The sequence below is a fragment of the Sylvia atricapilla genome, chromosome 1, assembly GCF_009819655.1.
Source record: "Sylvia atricapilla isolate bSylAtr1 chromosome 1, bSylAtr1.pri, whole genome shotgun sequence".
Lineage (NCBI taxonomy): Eukaryota > Metazoa > Chordata > Aves > Passeriformes > Sylviidae > Sylvia > Sylvia atricapilla.
The window spans coordinates 42,296,183-42,319,596 of record NC_089140.1 but is presented as its reverse complement, the minus strand read 5'-3'; the positions used below and the strand labels follow the sequence as shown (position 1 = coordinate 42,319,596).

Here is a 23,414-nt window from a genome sequence, read left to right as displayed (position 1 = left end):
GATTTGCTGGTGATACACTTGACACCCATGATTTTTACAGACTGCTGGTCCTGAAATCCCCCCATTTCCTTATAGATAAGGAACCAGTAAGATATAAACTCTGCTGAGGCAAATAATTGCAGAGCAGCATGATGAACATAGGCAATGCATACTGCATATACATACCTACCTCCACATGTAAATCATTTTATTACATAAAAACTGCCTACAGAGACCTTGCTCCCTCCCAGTGACTACTGAGTTACACATGGAGAGGACGTTTGTGTGAAATGTTCTACTTAAACAGAACAGGAACTGCAGGATGGCTTCATAGGGCAATCTTCGTAGACATGGGAAATAAAGAAAGAGATCTTCCTCAAGAAAAAGGCACTTTGTTACTGCTCAGTTTCCACTAACAAAGCAAAAAGCATTTGCTCACAAATTAGACATCAACATCCCAGCAACTGTGAGGTGACAAAATGTGTTTCATGGCACTGAAGAAAGAAAACAAGCTGCAGTAACTTCTGCCAAATATCTCTTTGTAGAGTTCACGGAAAGCTGAGATTGCTGTAGGACCAGCCAACAGACTGAAACAGCAGAAAGCTTTCTGCAGGAGGTTGGGGGGGAAGGTCTGACATACAGCTGAACTGCCCCTCACTCTGGCAGTGAATTGCATCAACAGCACTGCAACACGCCAGAGGCAGCAATGCTGGATATGAACACAGATCCCAACTGCAGTTCTGAGAAGCACTATCAGGCAGAAGAGGTAACTGGGCTATAGGCTGAACTCATGTATTAGCAGTGTCTAATAAAAAATGTGTTCAGTTTAGTTCAATGCTGCTCAGCTACAGAGGCTTCAGCTAAATGGTGACTATCCTACAACCAAAGCAAACTGTTTCTGGACAGAGTGAAACTAATACTTAGCTCCTGTTTTGTTTGAACAGTGACCATTATAACACCCTGTTAGCCTTTGGCCTCTGGACATATGATCTGTGTTCCAGAACATCTGGATAAGAAGCTCCTTATAAACACTCCATGCCATGTGCATGAAGGCATTGTGCCACCTTTCCCACCTCCGAATTAGTTTTTAAGGAGACTGAGGAATGAAAAAGAATACTCCTTTGAAAAGCTGAATTAAATTTCCCAATAACTTAAGAAGAGAATGTCTTATAGAGCTCTCATCTGTTATCTGTTACAGTTACTACAGTGATTTCAAGCATTTAACCTGTAATATAAATTAAATGTGGCACACTGTCAGGAAGGAGCTGTAGCTATCTGACCAAAGCATGAAGAATCGAGCTCTTACTGCTGCAATTAAAGTGTGCTGCAGAGAGTGGAAAAGGTTCATCATCAAGCACCTTTCGATCCTGATCATAAACTGTGATGGATTAAAGAAGCCTCAGCAGATTTTCCCCCATGAGAAATATCCATGCTTTTATTTGCAGGACAGCTGAAGTTAAATCTGGAGAAGATTTTACTAGCAATAACAAAATAACTAGCAAAAAAATTGCTGAACTGCAATTCTTTTTTCCAAATTAAAAGAAATGCTTATTCAGACTGCACATAAACAGCAGGCCTTTCCTGCTGGGTCTAAAAACTCCCCACCATTTCATAGTATTGAAACATATTCCACTGCAATACAAGTTGCTGTATGTGATTTGCTCTTTCATACTGATAGTCAGTTTAAACAAAAAAAAAAATCTCATGGACACTTGATTTTGTTCTTCTTACAAATCATTGCATTACTTTTGAATATTTTAATATGTGTCTCTCATGCAATCATGCTGCCACTACTGCAGAAACAACAGAGATGCCCATTTTTGAGGAGTGCTGTGTGTGTTTCCAGGCTGGTTTCAGGCGGGTGGTGGTGAGTTTTGGAAGAGCAGCCGGTGACCTGGAGCATGGGGGAGCTCTTATGCAACATGCTTATACACCTTACATAACTTTCATACACTGTGACAGCCAAACCATCTCCCAGATATTTGACTATCTGACAGCTCTCCCTCTCTAACTCTCTCACTATCCGGCTTTCAAGGAGATATTTTAAAAAACTCCTAACAATCCTCCCTCACTTCCCCCACCCGCAGAGATCCCCAGATTACAGACACTAATGGCATCATGCTAGCTACCAGCAGGAACAGATGAGGTCTCTGCTTTTTGGACATTTTCATACATATCCCCTGCCAGTAAACCTAACTTTAGAAAAATCACATTTTGCACACCACAGCCATGGTCTCACAGCAGGAGAAACCTGTGTTTTTACAAGTGCTTTTTCTTCTCAGTCCCCAGTAATTTAATCTCTAGCTGAGTGGATGGCAAATATTAACCAAGGACATTCAGGAGGGGAGGGAGGAAGGGAAAGAAAATTGTTGTGCAATTCAAGTATTTCACAAAGCTACAACTTTTGAACATATCCGGTGAAAAAACAGTTCTTACCAACTGATATCTGATATTTTTGCTTATATCAGTGCAAAACCAAGGAATTTTAAAAAAATTACCTCTATTTGCCTTTTCTATGATAGTCACACAGTACATAATGCTTTCTTTACATGTTTGTGTAAAATAATTTGTAGCTTGCCGAAATTATTATTTGTAAAATAAAGTCTTTCCAGAAACTCTAGGTATAAATATTGAACTCATACATTCTTGGTCAACAAAAAGTTTAACTCCTAGCACATTCTTGTAGCCTAACAGCCTCATTTTGCACCAGTACTATAATGACACTAGCAGAATACAAAAAGCAGAGACACTATTTGAAGTATGAAACAACCAGCACTCTTCTTAAGTGCCACCTCTAAGGAAGCAGAACCACTCTGGGTTTTTTGCCATTGAAGTTGGGACCATAATTGTGAAATACCCTCTCTTTAACCTTATCAACAAAAATGGAACACAGAATCTGAATTTAAAAAGTAGCATTTAGCAGCAGCATGCTTAGAAACACAGTCAGAGGATACAAGATAATTTGACCTAAAAAAGCTAAGAGGCTTTGGGCATTAAAGCAGACTCTCAAATGTTTATCTTAATACAACAGTTCTGTGCTCAAAGCTATCTGGTATGATTAATGTTTGCTGGAAAACATCATGCACACACAATACCTAAGCAGAAAGACAGGAACTTTTAAATGCGTATCCTCCAGGGAAAGCAGTTGCCTATAGTCAGCTGAACTTTCCAAAACCTGCTTATTGTGACTCTAAAGAAATAAAGTAAGTAAATCAGTAGTTACAAAGGAGAGATGTAACTCAAGTGGTAGACAGAAAGCAGGGGCTGCTGGAATTTGGCTACACATTATGGAGGTGCTGGCCAGAACTCCCGAAGCAAAATGCCCCCCTAGAACTACAGCAGATCCCAAACAGCAGAAAGATTCAACTTCTTTGTATTTGTAAGTACCCCTTCCATGAAACAAATTATACACCCTTCTGCACATAAGTCCCTCCCATAAAAAAAGCTAATTACTAATGGAATGTTTAATTTATAACTAAATAAAAATTTCAGGTGCACAATACAACTTTATATAAGAGTTATACATGTAAATAACCCAATATATTCATGAATACATAAATATTCCTCATCAGAGCAATATTTTCTTCTTCCCTAAAGTTAACAGAGCTTGAAAGACCAGACTTTTAAGTGCCCCAGTCCAAAGTGATAGAAATGACCTTAGCTATTTTAAGAAAATAAACAGTATCATAGCATTGTTATGTTGTGGTGTAACTGCCCAGCATACTTCAGAAACACAACAGGCCATGAGATCAACCACCAAGTCATGATACCTTGTCTAATGTCAACTACCAAACTGCCAGTGTTCAAGACTTTTCATATTTTGGCAGATTAAGCAATTTTCTATGAAAAAAAGAACAGGAAAGTACCCTTAGCACCTAATATGCCCACTACGGTGGCAAGAAACAGATTACATAAATCAATTCGGGTACTTTAATGGGGTGGAAGAAAATAAGCTACAAGAACCTTGCCAACTTGAATTCTCCCAAATTCAGTAATCGGTCTGGCTTTCATTGTGTTAGCAAAATGTTAACCTGGCCTCCAAGAAAAAGGACTATTTGCACCAATGCACATTTTTTGACCATCTGTACACAAAGAGAGGAAAAAAGTAGTCAGCTAAAGACCTGAAGCATGTGATTTGATTATACTAATTGTCTTAAAGCAAATTTGCAAGCATCATTAACAAGCTAAAAGTAAATCAGGCCATCATATTTTCCACAAAGCCCATAAAATAAAGTCACAGAAATTCAAATTCATGTATTACAGAAACCACAAGGACCTCCATGACAATTTAGCCAAATACTTCTTCTCATATGTAAAAGCTAAAGACTTTTTCTCAACAAACCCAATTAAAATATATTAAAACATCTGCAAATAATCAACATATATCCTTGGCACCAAGAATAATGAGTTGTGGCACTTCTTGCTGAAGGATACTGTGGACTCTAATGCCAAAAATGCTTCAAAAGGAAACAGAACACTACCACAGAAGAGAGAATAACTGAATATTACTAAATACAAAGATACTGCATCTGTCTTACAAAAATCAAGAGGTAGAGTTGACTGGAAATTGTGAGAGTTTTAGGAGGAAGCACACCACCTAGTTGCCACACTTCCCTGCTCCTTTCCAGACATTTGTTTGTGGATGCTGGTAGAGACAGCATACTATCTTTGATAAAAGTTCTTTTTGTTCCTGATGTCCTTGTTTTCTGGGCCAAGTCTGAACCAACATTCACCTATTTTCTCAGATACAAAATCATGCCTCCTTTATGTGATGTTTGATTTCAGACACTGGGCCACATGACATTTTTTTAAATCAAGAAGTCAAGAAGGTCTCCCACTACACTTCCACACACTAGCAAATACATACCTACATAACTTACATAATGACATCTCTCGCTCTTTTCTTGACAAACTAAAGAAAATGTCCCTAAATAATCTCCCCCATATTATGGCAGCAAAGGTTACAAACTGCTGGTTCAGGGTTTCACATAATTTATGAGAATCACTTGTACATGTATTAAAAAGAACTGCTGATACTGAAACAAAAGACTTATAAATATCCCTGTGGTAGACAGAGATTTCTCCCACATGCACCTTAAATGTGCATTAGCTGGAAAAATTATCAGAGCTTAATCTCTGCAGTTTCTTATCATCATCTCCTGCATTCTTGTGCGCCATCGAGCCCCTTTCTGATTCGCTAATCATACAGGCCCATTAAGAAATGCCAAAATCAAGTTCCTTTGATAATACAAGTGCTACCAGTCTCCTTGTAAGAAAGCTAGCCAGTTGCAGGAAATGAAGAAAAAAGCAAGTTAGAACTTCTTTCTAGTTGATACCTCACACCTGCTTCTAGCAAAGTGACTCAACACAGGGTCCTGGTTTTGTTGCCTGAGCTGGCACAGAGAGAAAAAGGGACTGTCAATCTCCCTTCCCTTTCACACAGAGTCTCTGCATCTTCCTCAGACACTGGACATCCTGTCATGCCCTGTTAAGAATTCAAATATTTTGCAGTTTCTCATCAATTACCAGTTTTATTTTGGTCAAGCAGTGTCCACCACTGAACAGTGGCACAATCATTAGTGAAAATACTACTTTCCTCACCGTATTGGTGAAACACAATTTTGCTGGTGCTGTCCTGCCACACATACATATTCAACTTGGAGTTAGAGTGCTTACATCTCTACTAGTGACAGAGATTGGGCTTTTTGTTTTGACACATTTGACACATGGCACCTTTTCACAAAGCAAATCTCTCATCCAGTTCAAAGTGTTCCAGAAAAAAAAAGAGATGGATTTTAGTTTAATTATCCAAAGCAAATAGGAGAAAATTCCAAAAACCTCTCTGAAAAAATGTGACTCTGCAGGAAGTGTTTATTTTAAAAATATAACCTTTCCTAGTCCACAAGGAGCTTCAGTTATACCAACTAGCTCAACATGGGGATGTGGGCTAGATGACTTCTATCTGTCCTTTCAAACCACACCAGTCTATAATTCTGTGAAATCACAAACTCTTAAAGAATGTGTTTAAATATGGTCTAGGAGTCAGTCTGCATACTCATAAAGGGCAAAATTATTTAAGACATTATAGCAAAATTCCTTATATCATGGATACAGCAAGTCTTAGAAAACAGGTACTGACACAGAACACACACTTGCTAATTCTCTCTGAACAAGTGGGTGGTGTCTGTTCTGATACAATAGAGGCATCTACATCAGACATGATTATTTTTCAGCTGACATGGATGAGCATTTGTAGAGTTTGCAGAAACCTTCTAATAAAACAGAGTTAAAACAAATAAAACCACCTTTGTTGGACCAAGCTGCTTCATATCCATCTGTTCATTTGGAAGGTTTTCCTCAGCACAAATTTAAGTATGTTCTAATTTTTGAATTATCACAAATTCTGAGAAGCAGCAAAAAGGACAAGTAGACAAAACCAAATTGCCAAATAATATGCATAAATTACAAGACTATAAATGAAATATGAATTGATAATTTGTTCTAGAATATTATGAGTGTCAGAAAAACTTCAAGCCAAAATTCAAATGTTGCCATATGTTGTCCAGCTTGTGGGAACTCAGTGATTCCTAGGAACAGTAATTTGACTAAGAGTCAATCACTTGCACTACCTGCTAGGCAGGTGTCCCCAGACAGACACCTCAAGAGACAGAGGCATTCAAAGACTAAAACCTCCCGCAATGCAGTCTTGGCCTAGTTTGGAGTAGGAAGATCAACCATTCCATCCATCCTGAACTCCAACTAGATGAGAGGGTGAGGGAGAGGAAACTTAATGCTTTAAGACAGGTTTGTAAAAAAAAAAAACAAACCAACATCTTAGTGGGTATTACTGGTACAGAGCAGTAGTTGGGAGAGCTACTGCACAAATTGTCACTGCCTGTGTGACAGGGATCCAAGCCATGCAGGATAGGTTCACTCTGTGACAGCCAAAGGAGTGGGCTTTGCACAAAGACATCCCTGATGAGATTAAAGCTCAAGCCACAGTTGTAGCAGAAAGTATAAGGAAAGATGGTGCTGAGCATGGATTCAGTAAGGGACAGACCAAAGTGTCAGTAGCATCTCCTCTCTCACTTGATAACACAGTCCTTGACTGTACTAAGGGATTTTGGTGTGATTTTGGATTCTTCTGAATTAAGTGAAAATGTTCTGCATTTATATACACTGGTAACTACTTATACCTGGTTAGTCTGTACAGACCTGTGACTATAAAGTAACCTGTGGCCTCCAATTAAAATAATGCCTCTAACTTACAGGTTCAGTTCAACACCACAGATTGAAAAATAGAGAAAATAATACACAATGGAGACAAGCAACGATTTTTACCTTTTTAAAATCACCCTCTCAATACATTTTCAACTGCATCAGCTCTTTAGATGCTGGGAGAAGGTACAGAACTAGATATTTGAAAGTGCCAGCTGCAGCAGTCCATGAAACCACCTTTACAAAGTTATCTGTGATGAAAGTGTGAAAAAACACAAGGACTACTTCAACACACCAAAAGCATGTGCTGCAGTTATGTATATATAACACAATTAAGTATTAATACGCCCTATTGAATTTAAACAAAATGTACACACATTAATTACTTATTTTTCTATGTTATCCAGACAAACAATTAACATCTCATTTCAGAATAAAAATTAATCAATAAGGCAAGAACTTGACCATCTGCCATGAGTTCTACTGAAATGGCAGATATATATTAGACTGCAATTTCTCGTATCACAGAAAGCGTGAGTATTCAAGGCAGCACCAGGAGGCACAGAGATTTTTTTCAAAATCAAAAATGAACAAAAGGCCAGTGGCTTGGGTAGGCAACATATCATACTGAAGGCTTGCTCTTAGAATCACCATTCTCAGGCTGTGCAATGTGCAAAGACCCAGTTGTAGTACAAGTGTCATCACTATCAACATGCAGTCATGAATCCACTTTTATATTTCTTCCTCTTTTTCAGGAATTCTCTGAAAAGTTGAGATGTATCCTACCTATTGTCTTCCTCAAAGAGAAAGCTTTCCAGAGTAAAATTTAATTATTTTAAGTAAACTAGCATTTCCTCTTAAAGTCCATTGTTCTCCCTGGGATCTTTTGAGGTGACATAGAGAAAAGCATATTTAAAATGTAAGAGGTGTGTAGGAGTCCAGAGCTGCTGCAACAAATACTGTATTTTTTATCATCAAGTTCTATTCAGTTCGTAAAGACAATCCCATTATCAATGCATTGTAAGTGAAATCCCATAGGATTCTTCTCTTTTGATGGAATTTTAACGTAAGAGATTTAATCTGCACTTCTCACTTTAGTCCTTCACCTTCTCAGTAACAGGTACAACCACATTTAGAAGTCTGTAACTACAGACACATGAATGCCCTGTAAAACCAGTTACCAGAGTTCTTGAGATCAAATCTCACTGTGCACTTTACCCTCATTTGTATGAGAAGTGGAATAGCCTCTTGCCTTGCATTCAAACCAGTACACACATAATTGGGATCTCCTCCAGGTTCTGAAACATATGAAAGCCTGAAGTAGCTGCAGCTACAGTAGGAACAATTTTAACCCAGTTTTTATCCTATCCCCTTACTCCAGGTTTCCTTGTTGAGATCACATCTTGTCAGTGACCTGGGACATCAGGCAAAAAGAGAGCACTGAACTGACTGATGTTCATTCCACCACCAGGCTCTAGGTCAGCATTTGAAAAAAGATAAAATGGAGTATCTTTCCAGAGAGACTCAGCTGTTATAGAAACGCAACATGATGCCCTAGCAACAGCCACAGAGAACAAATGGGTTGTTGAAAAAGAAAGTTACATCTGCTGGAAAGCTGGTGCATTATTTTTTTCTGTTCCCATTAAGAGCATGCAAAGTATCACCTACCACCTCATTATACCTACTTAAAAGTTTATATTTATACTGTTAGCTCTCAAGGATCCCATAGTTAAATGTTTAACTTACTCCCAACCAGACAGACTTGTCATCTCACCTTCAGCAGAAAAGTAGCAAAAGCGGAGACACAAATCTCCTTCTCAAACTTGATTTTACTTTTCTTTTCTTAACGGATCACAATTTTTTTTTTTTGTTTTGCTAACACTTTTCTATTGAAAGAAATTTTCATTACCATCCTCTCAGGCAAGCTCCAGGATCAAAGGAATTCATATTTAAAATACTCTGTCAAAACTATGTTTGAGCACAGTCTGTTCTATGACTGAGTGCAAGTCTTTCTATGCTTAAAAAACTATTATGAAAATATAATGAATCTTACCTGCTGCTACCAAACATATGCAAATGTTATATTGACATGTCTGAAAGTGTTCTGCCTATTCACCGGGGAAAAAAATTGCATTTGTGAACTTGAAGTAACAGGTCTGGCCTTTTAAAAAAACGTACAGCAACCAACAACAATTAGCAATGGTTCTATTTGAACATTAGCTGTGAGTTGTATCTGATTACACAAACCTGTAGAGCCTATGAAAACACATGCAGCCGCATATTTCTTCTGAAAAAAAGGAGGATTTGTTAATTTGTTTTTTCTTTAGAATCAATGCTATTTTTAAGAATTTTTTTGGGGGAGGGGGATGTCAAAACATAAAGCAAGTGGTTTATCTGCTCACATTCTGTTTTAACTGAAAAACAATGCTTGAGCTCAAGTTTCATCAGCCTCTCCTACAGTCTGTTTCGCAAATCTTAGATTATTTGAATGAAATCTTTTCATGTTAGCTACTTGCCCTTCCTCCAGACTGCAGCCATGTGCTTGTCCAGCATTGCCAGGAAGCATGGAACAAGCTTCAGCAGTATTTTGAGGGCAGTCCTGAAACTACAGGTCCCTCTAAATTCAGGTAATTATACCATCAAATAAGGCAGAAATCCACCAAGTTTGCTTCAGACTCACAAAAAACCGTCTTCAGTTTCCATTTTGCATGACAAATAAACAGGATGTTAAGAAATAATGACTTATGCTCTCCCAGTGTTAGACATTTAAAAACAAAGATCCTGTCCTCTTCCTTCCCCTACAAAAAGAGAAGTTTCATTTCTGAGGCTCACTGATAAGTCAAGCAGCTCTCGGCCCATCACATCCACAGTCATATTTTGAGACATGTGATATGCTAGCACATAGAAAATCTCTGCAACAAAAACAGCTTGAAGAGGTGCAAGGAGAATGCCACATTCTCAGAAGGTACAGAAGCTACAGAAGACCCTTAAGTTAGCAATACATCTGTTTTGATCTGAGCTACAGAAAGCTGTTCTCAGAGAGGCTACACACTAACAACACAGCCAGCTCAGTGTATTCCTTCTGGAAAGGACATGATTAGTGCTAGTGGGTACTGTTCCCAGGGGAAATGGCAAACTTCAGCAATTGCAGTCAGACACAAGAAAGCTTTGCCATTATTAAAGCTGCTGCAGTGTGGTGAATTGCAATGATAAGGCACTGAAATTACTTGAATCAGAAGGTTTTCACTGAGAGAACAGCAACTTTCACATAACAAAATACCTGCAGAGGGAGGGAGGAAGGGTTTAAACTTTGCATATGACTGCACCTAGGTGAACAAACACCTGTCTCTTTCTGTCATTGCCTCACTGTCCTGTTGAAAAAGAAGACCGTTAACACACTATAATGTTTTGAAGAAGCCTCTGGTCAGCAATGATGATGCAGAGATCAGTCACAGAATTCCTAATTTCCTGCATTTCCTTGAGAGGGAACTGAGACACAAGACCCATTTTCAAGAAACAGTTGACATTGCTGGAGAAATCCTAGTGAGCGTTGCACCTACTGTTGCTTAAAAAAACTTGTTATTCTGCTGGAAATCATTAGGAAGAAACAGTACTGACTTACAAACACCTAGACATCACTCTAAAGCAACTGAAGCAATTGTTTATGGATATCCAGACTATACCACTGCCATTAAGCAGTGGCATATGGATGGTACAACTGCCAAGGGAGATACTGTATGAAAGAGCAAAAAGGTCTTAACTGCATTGCTTTATCACTCTCTGAACAGAAATACACCAGGGAGGATAAAGGAGGAATCTTTTTATGGCTGATGCTCACTAAGCCTGACCCTTTTCATTACTGCCAGATGAGGAACGGTGACAGCTGTCAATCAGATGACTGGGCCCTTTACTCATGAGCCTTTTATCTGTCTGGAGTCGCTTTCTGGTGGAATATTTACAGATGGACACCAGATACCTAACAGATGGACAGGCATCTTCAGAGGAAGCGCTGAAAGGCTTCACATACCAGAAGGAAAAGGCATTCCTGTTAAAAGATACTGCCCACTGATGGCTAGAACACTAAGGAAGGAAGCAAGAGCACAGGGATGAAATCGGGAAAGGGCTGCAGAGAGCAAAAAATCCACCATATCTGCATTTCTGCTCCAGCTTAAGGACAGTTTTTTTCCTCTATAGTTACTCTGAAAAAGCCAATTCTTGCACAAAAATATATTTCTCTGTTGTTTCAATCAGGGCCATGCTTATTTTGCTCAGATATCGGTGCAGGAGATGTTATAAGGAATAATATCTTTACCTGATTTATATAATTCAGATATTTTAATGCAAAAATATCACAAAAACCAATTAGTATTTTCATATCAATGAGCTTGTTTTCAGCGGTCTTATTGATGCTGTGTAAGCAGTTGCACTTTGTGAAGTGCATTTCCCCATCATTTAACACTTTATCCATCCTTGAAAAATGTCTACTAGTTACACATCATCTTGGAGTTGTTACTATCTGTATTTTATGATCTGAAAATAATTGCATGAATAATTATTTCTCCCCAGTTGGGCCTGGGTCTAGTTTCAGTGCAGAAAAAAGGTACTTATTTGATGTTTGCCTCATTTGGAAAAAGGTAATACTTCGGAGATCTCCTAATACTTGAAAACATGACTGTGATGTAGTCCGTAAAATGAAAATTATGCTGTTTCATCTGTGGTTGTCTTGTGTTTCTGGAACTTAGACCTTTTATAAGGATATAGGGTTGACCCAACTCCAACCATGAGGGCTTTTTGTCTATTCATTAAGCTTTGATCTATCCAGAAGCTCAAGTATTTATTAGTAAAAGCTGAAGCTTTTACTGTCACTGCCCTGAAAATGCTAGGTGGTGACCTCACACAAGTTTTACATCATTATTTCTACGTACAATGTATGCAGTGCTAATTCCTGAGCCACTGGAGAATTAACTGACTGTTCCCATGCTGCCTGCAGGCACATCTATACTCAGTCTTCCCTAAAATAAGAACTAGACTGAAGAGCATGGCATGCTTCTGCACTTGCAGCACGTATATGTAACAGAGCAGAGTACTGCAAAGATGCAAGGAGAGTTGGGCACCTCACTCCACTTTACCAAGTGGCTCCTTCCCCAGTGTCCTGGTCTAGGTCAAATTTGGGAGGAAACCTCTGAATGGGGTTCCTGTGGGGAGCAAACCCAAATGGCCCCACCCCCAGCAGGTCCAGGAAAAAAAAAAGAACACAACCTACAGCACACACAGAACAGACGACTGGTGATACAGAGGCATCATAGTCAACACAGGACACCCAGGAAGGATCCTGATGCTCACCAGGAAAGGGCCCATCACTGTGGCAGCAGACAATATCCATTTCTACTAGCCCATTATCCAGGCTTCCTTCTAGGCAACAAAGAACCTGACAACACTTTAGGGAGTGTGAAAGGAGTCGCTCCTGCTCCTCTTCCAAGAATCTTAATCCATAATCTCTTCAGTCTTCTACGATAAAGTTCATGTTAATTTCTTTTCTGCCCCAGCTCCCTCAAAAAACAGAGTCTAACCAGCCTCTTCTATCATTCTTTACATTGAAGGATACCAGGGAAAATTGAGCAAAATCTACAGCTGTAGCACATCCCTCAATTTGGATTCAGAAAGATTAACGTACTGCGTCTTGAGTTACATTAACAAACTTTGTTATGATATTAGGACTGTACCATAACAAAGTATTTTTCAAAATAAATCACATTATTTAATCCATTCAACAGTCTACCCCTTTTAGACAGTCTTAATACAAACTATGTAAAAGAATGTTGCAAAGAAACATTTCAGGAGTTCCTAAAAACCTTTTCTAAAGTTTCAGAACTTCAAAACAAGACTGACATTCCAATATAAAATGATTCCCTTTTCTTAATGGCATTTTTCACCACATAGAAGGGGTTTTTAAACAAGCTGTAATGATGACTATTCATCTCTATTACAGAGCTGAGACACTCTATTTCCTAAAACCCCTTTCAAATAGACACTCAAGTCTTCAAATGGATTTGAAAACAGAATAGTTACAGTCCCACTGCACCACGTTAAAAAGCAATTAGCTTAGCATTAATGAAAATGTAAAAGTACTCCCACTGCCAAAAGTTAAGGATCCCAAGCATAATCAATACAACTGTTCAAAGCAGCTGTATTAGAAGATCTTCTCTCCAAGCACTCTATACAGGGCCTATTAATATCTGTTTTGGCATCTCAGAGGTTTACAGTGTGGCATTGTTAATACCCTTCTAATAGCTACATCCCAAGACAGCAGTACTCGAAAAGATTACATGGTAAAACACAATGGAATGCACGTCTGGAGAGCATCAAGAGAGGAATGTGTTGCATACTTGTACGAAAGTATACAAACCAGTTTCTCCATAACATGTGATCCCACAACATATTTACCCCAGATATTTATGCCTGTTGATTCAAATACATGTTTTGGGGGATTTTGTTCTTATATTTTGCTTGAAAGTAAGATATTCAGCATAAATTACCATGCTGACTCTCAGTAACACAAATAGAAAATGTGCTTCTGATTTTGGTATCTTTTTGCAGTGCCAACGTACTACTTTTAAATGCAGATACTTTTCACTCAAAAAACCACTAAAGAACACGGAAAAAAGCCCATATATTCATATATCTGTGGCATACATAACACAGTATCAATCAGAGGAAATCTAAAAAGGTGATGGCATATACTTGCATTTAAACTACTTATCAAGGTACTTGAAACTCAGCCAATACTCTTCCTAGATCCTTTACGAAGTCTGAAAGTATAGGTGAGAACTAGGCCAGCCTTCTGGTTTTTGCTGGAATTCCGACTAACTTTTTGCTACTGAATTAATGAAGCAACCCTGAAAAACTGGGAATCAGGCATATATTATTGTAGGAATGCAGAGATGCCAGGATAGGAGATGAAGATTTAACTGCTGACATGCACTCTCGTATTGAAAGAGACTCTGCATATATTCCAGTTGGAACACTGGGACCAAAGGTGACTATGCTCACTTGACCTTAACGTTCTAGTGGGTGACCTAGTTTTGCCTGTCTACAAAATTAAGACAGAGAAAGAGCAGCTGAAATAGAAATGTAGTACTATTTCTTTTAATATTATCTAAAAACCCCATGAGATCCCTGGCCAGCTCCTGGTAACTTCACATCAGCCTACTAAAGAAAAGCAAAACAAAACTATCAGGCATTAGATATGACTGTAATTTGGATTTTGTTTGTTATGGTTGATTAAGAAAGACAACCTCAATAGTGATGTTCCAGTATCACACAAACCAGTGGGATTTTAACTACAAAAGGTGGCGTATTGTTTACAGACTCATTTTGTTTAGAATCAAGAGATCATTTTGTCACATGCAGCTAGAGTAGATGCTTTAAAAAATAACCTTCCACTTTACGCACATAATAAATAGTAGAGAAGTTTACACATGTGCATGTTGAGCATACCAAGAACATGTTCATGCAAACCCACGCTCTACAGTATGAAAATATCTGAAACAACAACAAATCAGGAAACCAGTCTCTGCAGCTCAATGCTGGAGCTTTTATTCTTAGTTTGTTTTCTGATGCTAAGATAGCTAAGAAATCCCATCTAGCACTGTACAGTCAGAAACTCCTAAAGAATGCTACCATTGCAAAACCAGCTCTGTAGAATCTCCTACTGAAGCTAATCCCATGCAACTCTTCCATCTCTTGTGATCTCCACTACTGACTTTTGGAATAATTTGTTAAAAGAGAAATTTTAATTAAAACAATCTAGTTCCTTATTTTCCTAAATTGCTTTGGAATGTTTGTTAAGTATATTGTAGAATATACCTTTTTACCCAATAGAATGAGAACACTGTATGGACAGTCAAATAAGGCAACATTACTATTTCCTCACATGTATATACTTCTCAACACAATTATTTCAAACATGTTCAGACTGTTTACAATTTCTGATTAATACTAGAGCCAAGTTAACTGTTTACTTGTGATGGTATTTCAGAAATGAAAGAAATTCTGGTGTTGTAATAACAGACACCTCCAGGGGATGAAATGAGGTTTCATAGGGCCAAATGTCCCTTAACAATATAAAAACAAAGTTTTTATATTGTTTGCACATACAAGGACAACAGACATAATAAGGTGCTACGATACCAGTCACACCAGGAATTTCAAGCTGTCTGAAGAGGCAAGTCATTTTCCTTGTGTGGATTTGCATGCATTGGTGGTTTAAAAGGACAGATAAATAGGTTAAAACTCAGTGCTTCACTTCTTAAGAAATGATGGATTAAGACAAAATGAAGCTGCATCTGAAATGCTTTTACCTGTTGTTTCAGAGCCTCTAAAGATTCAAATTCCAATTTGGCGAGTTTCATCTGGATATCTCTTGGTTTATCAGGAATTACAAACGCCATGATAAACTTTATTGCTAGTAGCAAGTGCTGCGGAAAAAAAGGAAAAAGAAAAATGTTGTTTTACAGAGTTCGAAGCATGGAGAAAACAGCATAATGTTTCTAAATTTTAGTAATAGAGGTATAAACAATGATTTCTTGTGACACGTACAACACAGCTTACTATAACTACATTAGGCCTCAGCAACTCTATATTTTTTCCGTTTGCAGTCATTCAAAATTTGAACCTAAACACAGACAGTCTGCCTTATTTTCATAGTAATCCTATTTTCACTGTATATTATAACATTCTAATTGAATTTTGTGCTTGTGATTCTAGATAAAATAATAGCTTTTAAAACATACTATTGGTATATAGGAATTGAATATATTATATACTGCACCCAGTATAAACAATTTCAGAGTGAATTTTTTACATGTATATATATATACACAAATACATCAGATGAAATTATAACAACATACATATGTGAACACACATATATATGTATGTTAAGAAACAAATGGAATAAGCTATTGTAAAAGATATGAACAAACACAATTCCTGCATTAGAGAAGTTACTAAAATGCAAAAAATTTCCTGAGATCATCAGAAGAGAACAAAACTAAGTAAAATATAATCCCTAAAGAAGTGGCTCACTCATGAACAGAAACTTTTCAGGAAATGGAGAAACATTCCATGTATAAGATGTCAAATTAGTAATAATTTATAGCAAAACTTTATAATCTTATTTAAGAGAAAACAGTCATGAAGTTCTGTTGAACCTAGTCACTGAGAAGTCTTTACATTTCACTTAAACATGCACTATTTCACAAAACCAAATGCCAACTGTCAAGTCAGTAGTTTTGTTTCCTCATTTGTGTCAACTACTATCTAAATAATAAATCTTCTTCTATCAAGGCCTGAGCTGACAGTATGCTGCATATTTGTAAGCTGGAACTTGCTCCTAGCTAAGAAAACCCTGACTAAGATAAGGCAACACTAAAATATATGTGCTTAACTTCAAGCACGTGCTTACACTGCCATGATGATACTCATGGAGGTGCTTAAATTTAGATGGCACATCCAAGCTACTTCCCAAATTCCCCTATTTTTTTAAATATAAAATAAAGCAGAGCAGTGCTCCTCTCTAAAATACCATTTTGCTGAACTGTGTGAGCTTTATGGACTTTGGCGCACGAGTAACAACATAACAGACCGAAAATCCCTCAGATTCTGGTATTACAGAAGCAAGAATCTATAGGAAACACTACAGACTTCACAGGAGCTATTGTAAAACTCTAAACAGGTTAACACATAAGAGTTAAAGTAAAACGTCAGATTATGGTAATGGAACAACGACAAAGAGCCATACATTAAAATATTTCTTAAAATGTACTGCAGAAACATAGTAAGTCTAGGAAACAAACATTACAAGGAATACTTTCTTTGAAGAGGTGAAAGGAAGGCTAAAAATTGATACAATGAAAACACAAAGAGTAAAAGATTAATGAATCTGTTGGTATTAATTGCTGTGTAATGCAATAGTTAATACCACATTATTAAAAAAAATTATGTCAACAGTACACCATTCACTCATTTAGAATTTCTTCTCCCCTTCTAGTTAATTCTGTCCGCTACTAAGATGCTTTTCTTCCAAAAAGAAAAATGTTAGCAAATAATGTGGGTTTATGTAGAAACACACAGCAACAAAACATGTATCAGAGTCAACTTTAAAGGAATCTCTTAAATAGAAAAAGGTAAAACGTTGAAGACAATAATTGAACAAGACAAACAACACTACTATGCGGAAGAGAGTCATAAGGGATCATAGGTTGAAGGGGATTAACTAATCCACAGAATTTTGATATGTAAATGTAAAAAAAAAAAATTAAAAAATATATATCAAATTGGGAATTACTCAAAACTGACTAGCAGAATTGGGCTAAAATCTTATGCTTAAAACAGAATTAACAAAAACTGAGGCACTTGGAGAAGGATATTTATTTGAAAAGTTACAAAAGACAGTTAAAAAGAGACTCAGTATCACACAATGTCACTTCTAGATGCCTAAACTCCTTTGCACTGGAGTTCATCTCACACTGCTCAACAACAAAAATAATTATATTTTTAAAATCATATTAAGGAGTGAAAATCAAAGTTTGCAACTGTAATTATTCAAGCACTGCCTCTTCAGGAGTTTTTAAAACATAACTCTACACAGAGACTTCAAAGTAGTTCCAAATTCAAACAGCTTTTAAGAAAATAAATTCATAATTTCAAGGAAATGTAAATAATACTATAGAGGATAGAGACTGACTAAGTTTTTCCTATTTTTGATACAGGCAAGGAAAAAATAAAAGAGACATCTAGGGTAACCAAAACAAAACCCAACAAAAATACTGCAGTTAATCCTGGAAAACATTGTATCTTTTCCAATAAATCTAGAAGGGAAACATGCTTTAATTACTTCCTATGTGATGAGTTTTGTTGCAGCATTAACTAACCAGATGCTTGTCAGAAATTAGTTTTCATGCTAGCACAACTCAGCCAACAAACACAAGGATATAATCTTAAACACAAATGCAGAACCTCTGTGTCAGTCTTCAAGCCAGAGAGGGATTAAAAATTGGAGTACTGACATGAGAAGTCACTACTTTTGCCTGCCCCACTGGCATGCCTTTCCTAGGCATCCATTAAGGGCCATCGCTTAAAAAAAAAAAGAAGAAGAAAGATTAAAAAATTACACCATTAGGTAGACCTTTAGTTTATTCCTCTGAATGTTTTTATGTTTTTTTAATGTTCTTTTTCTTCTCATGAAAATAAAGCTTTAGTAGCCATAAAGTGTCCAGACTGTGGATGATGTCTCTGTGTGAAAGACGTGTAATTTCAGAAAACACATTGGACTTAACAGACTGCAAACTGAATTCAAGCCCACATCATAACTCCCATGAACCTGAAAAAAGACATCAGATAAACAGCCTCCCTTGGATAATTTTTCCAGCTGTTCTTATTTGCAAACTTGGAACAGTATTAATAAAACTGTCAAGGCAGAAATTATGAATCTGGGTCATGTGATCCATGAAACCTCTTGAAAATAAGCGGATCTATTTTATTAACAGCCTACATTACATTTTGAAATTATAACTTGAAAAAGGAAATGTAAGTAGTTATTCAAGAGAAACTGAAGGAAAAAGGGAGTTGAGTAGTGAAGTTCATTATATCAGTCACATTCCCATACTGATTTCTCAGCCTTGTTTAGTAGAACTCCTGCAAGTCAGATCCACAAAAAGCAGACATCTGCTTACAAAAAAGAAATGTCTTAGGAGTATAGTATAAATCACAAGATTTGCTTTCATTACATTCATGCTAGTATGAATATATTACAAAACAAAAATACTAAAGTTTATCCAAATTTGCTATACTACTGAAAACGTATTTGTTCAATATTCAAAATTTCTTCATAAGAGCTAGGTTTTGGTTTGGGGTTTTTATGTTTTGGTTTGTTTTCTGTTGAAATCAGGTTGCAAACCCAACCATTATTTCTAGCTGCAACCATTAAAAAGCAGTGTTGTTTCCAAGAACATGCCCTTCACGATTACAAGTGGACTATTCCACTGTGAGCAAAAACCTGGGGTAACATTCCCACAAGCTGTAAGCTTTCCAATGCCAACAGCAAAGGCCCCTCTTATTTTGCCATGTCCCAAGCACACCAACAGCACTGAATCTTTTCCCTCAATAAATGCAGTGCCATCAAACTCTTGTGGTCCTGTGCCAGGTGCTTGGCGAGCCAGAAGAACTATTCTGTTCTGCAAAGCCACTGAGAAGAGCAGAAGCAGCAGCTGTGTTTTGCAGCAGTTGGTCCCCAACCTCATCTCTTCTAAAACAGAAATTGCAAATTAGGGTTAAATTCCTGAAATTATGAACAGCTAATTTGATTTCTATAGTGGTTTTACCACAGCAATTCCTGACAAAACCCACTCAACTGTAGAAAAAAAAAGAAAAAAGAACACAAGCAGTATCTGTGCTGCTGGTTAGCTGATAAAGTGTCTGCCAAACATCAGCTTGGAGAGACAATTAATAAAATTTTGCATCAAAAGCCTATTTTATAATTACTATTCATCAAAACTTCCAATTAAAATCAGAAATCTGGACCTAGCCCAGCCTAGAATCAGTCCATACTCTGAAGCAAGATGATCTCCAGTTACTAACTATGCACAAGAGAGGAACCCTACGCAAAAGCCAACACCTGAAAATGGCAACCTCACTTGAAACCTCTGTCCTCTGCTGGTTTTTGCCAAAGGAAAGCATCACTGCAGAATCATGTTGTCAGAGCAGAAAGCGGGGAGATCATTAGCTTCCTTGCTAGGACTCCAGATCACGGTATTCTGACATTAAAGTAAGCTATGTTCAAACTCTAAGAACAGACAAAAAAAAACCCAAACAAGCCAAAAAAAACCCCAACCAAAAGAACCCCACCAAACCAAATTCTGTCTTTTAATGGCAGCAGTTTTTAGTTTTGTGGGTCTTGCATCTTTCTGATGAGGAGAAAAAAAGGCAGGAGGAAAGTGAAAAAGAATTCTGTCAAGGGAGCAATACAGGCAAAGAAAAATTTTCATAAAGCTCAGAAAGTTCAATTACATTAAACTGTCTTTAATAGACAGCAATAAATTTATGAGCAAATATTTCTGCAATATACATTAGACGAAAACATGACCAAACCTTCCTTCCCTCCTGTAGACTCAACTGTCTTCAGCAAAGAGTCTTGCTAATGGGACAGAATTATTACAGTTGAAGGAATTTAAAAAGGGCCTTTCTTCTGCTACTCTGATAAATTCTGCTTTTAAAATCACATATCCCATATATTATTATGGAATTTGTCCTTCAAAATTTCATTTTATCAAAAAACATGTCCAAAATCCTGGGGGAGGGGAAATGACAAGAAAGTTATTATATGTTGGGTCTATTTCATGGCTTCTTCACCTCTCCCATTAATCTTCTCTTCCACAAACATTCACATGCATACACTCACAATCCTAACACCTGTCACCATCTGTACACTTCATCTACCCTATTTATTTATTCCCAAAGCAGCACAGCCCATTTCTCCCTCATTTCAGCCTCCTTCCTTCTGAAACTCCAGGGAAACAATAGGACTGAAGTGCATCCTTCCTGTCTCACATCCAATGCCTCTTGCCACTTCAGCACAGTGAAATGTGTCTCAGTTCTCAATTGAAGTATGCTCAGTACAGATGAAAATTCATGCACTTACACCCAATGTGCTTCTTTAAGACACTACAAAGCACATAAACCAGAGATGTTTCAGAAGCTTGTATCTTTACCAAGCTGGGACAGTTCTCTAATAGGAACATCCTAAAGCACATTCTTTAGATCAGTGTGAAACTTCTGTCAGCCTGCGCACTGCTACCTCAGAGCACAGATACAATGCCTCAACATAACAATCTTATTTATATATATTTATAAAGAGCCTATATTTATCACTTTACCTATAGATTTTCAACTTTCACAAAAGGCAGAAGGCATTTATTTTAAATACAAAACCTCAAAACTCCAAACTTAAAAGAACCCATCCAGCAGGGAGAGTTTTACCTGTCCCATTAAAATGTAGCTGAGGTGGATGCAAGAGGGCATTACAAAACATGTTGGAGAGTGTGAGCAGACAGCATTATCCGGTCCATTTATCATCTGTAACAGAACATCCGTTTCCTCCTCTCACATCCTGAGCACACACACACACACACAAAGGCTGCCCAAGAAACCCTGGCAGCTCCATTTCTGCCTGAACGTTTCACAGACTGTCAGAAGGGCAGGAGCAGATCACCCATCTTGAGTTAACTGCACCAGCACATTTGAAACCTAGACCTGCTCAATGGAGTATTTAAGCTCATGTTTAGTGCTAAGCATAGCTATGAATATACTGAGGTTCAGAAAAATATTTAAGCCTGAAAATGCCCAAGTCTGGATCTTAAAATTGAAAGGCTGAATCACAATGCTTTCTTTTTTTTTCTAGAGGTGGCTGAGTGCAACATACTAAATTCATGAGTTTGATAGGAAGAATGGCAGCTTGCACAGCGTCTCCTTGCATTTACACTTCAGAAACTGTCTTAGGTAGTGCAGAAATCCTGGTCTGTATTTTTTATTACCAATCCACTGTAAAATGTCACAAGCAGAAATCTATGCTGAAAAAACACTAGGCTTTAATACGCAGTTCTGAGGTATATTTCAACTCTAAGTATTAGGCTGCATCATGAGAATGTGGGTTCATTTTAGCAGCTCTGGCCACTAGAAGCACTGAAATACACCTCTTTCCAGATAAGTCTGTCTTATGCCTTAAGACTATTGAATTAGCTTCAGCAGCTAATTCAGAAGGAGTAAATTTATTCTGAATACTACAATCACTTCATATATTATCAAAATGAAAAGAAAAAAATGACATTTCCAGACCAGCACTCCTGAGCAAGAGGCTAACATGTAAGACAATAAGAAAGGGGTGTTTTTAATTAAAAAAAAAAAAAAAAAAAAAAAAAAAAGGTTAAGATAATCTTTAAGGAAACAGATCCTGTGCTCATGTTTCCAGGAAGCAACTGCAGAAGCAGTGAGTTTAACAAAGCAAAAAATAAAATACTGTAAACATCAACTCCTAGTAAGGAAGATGCTCTCTTCTGCCCTTACATGTTCTTGTAAGAAACTCTGTTTTTTAAAAATCTGTTTTTTAAAATATCTCTACAAGACTGGTTGGAAAGCAAGCATAGGAAGCCAGTCCTATTTCTGAAACTTAGTCCTGTTTTTGGAAAGCCTTAGCAAGTATTTAAACCAGATACAAATTTAAGCATAATTCAATTAAATAAGTATTTATTAAATCAGGAGAAGTCGAAAAAATAAATAAATATTCCATCAAAAGATACATTAATACACTCAAAAGCACAAGTAATCTGGACAGTTACATAATTGTGACTATTTTTCTGTCTTATGGTACCATTATGCTTTCTAGTAATTCAACATTTTTGTTAAAAAACAAATTTTCTAATTATTTGTAACTTACTTTTACTAGTGTTTAAACCACAGCTGTTACATATCATATTCAGCCAGTAATAAACTGAAGCATTACCTGGTTTTATTAGACATTTTGAAAAGATTTAGAAGCTCAGCTATTCTCTGTAATTTTCTCCAACAACAACAATTAAGATGTGAGGCAGTCAAAAATCTATAGAAATTTTGTCACCAACTTACCTGGCACTGAAAAAAAGTTCATTACTTCTCACCATTTACATATCTGTTTAAGGCTTTTTATAGATTTTTTTACACTGTAATTTTAAGCCTACCTTCGGATTACTCCTTCAAGACTGAAGTATGAAAAAAGGAGGGCCAAGTGCTAGTAGAGAGGGTGCTTTGCTTACATACCCAAGCAGCATTTCCCTCTTTCTCCAGGGAAATTGCCATTTTTGTATCTATCACTACAAATTAAGCATTCAGCATGTTCTAGAAACACCTGCTGAAAGAAAAAAAAAATAAAATAAAATGTCTTCTGGTATCAGTCTTCAATACAGACCCCTAACTGACTGCAGCTTGGGGGAAAAAAAACAACAAAACAATTGCCCTAATAATCTTGTTGTATAAATACAGCATATTCTGTGACCAAAATATTTTATGATACAGCACACTTGCAAAACTGTCTGTATAAAAGCCTCTATAAAACTAGAGCATACACATATGAGTGTTTCAGACATGTTAGAGGAACAAGATTTTTCTCACATTTTTTTAATCCTGTA

The 23,414-nt window shown here is 37.1% G+C and overlaps 1 protein-coding gene across 1 annotated transcript in view; it reads right to left on the bottom strand.

The window, feature by feature from the left end:
• ANO10 (anoctamin 10) overlaps positions 1 to 23,414 on the bottom strand; it is a 120,766-nt gene that overhangs the window by 25,112 nt on the left and 72,240 nt on the right. Inside the window, exon 12 of the mRNA XM_066320423.1 lies at positions 15,558 to 15,674. Within this exon, the coding sequence (XP_066176520.1) occupies positions 15,558 to 15,674 (117 nt within the window). The remainder of the gene's footprint in view (positions 1 to 15,557; positions 15,675 to 23,414) is intronic.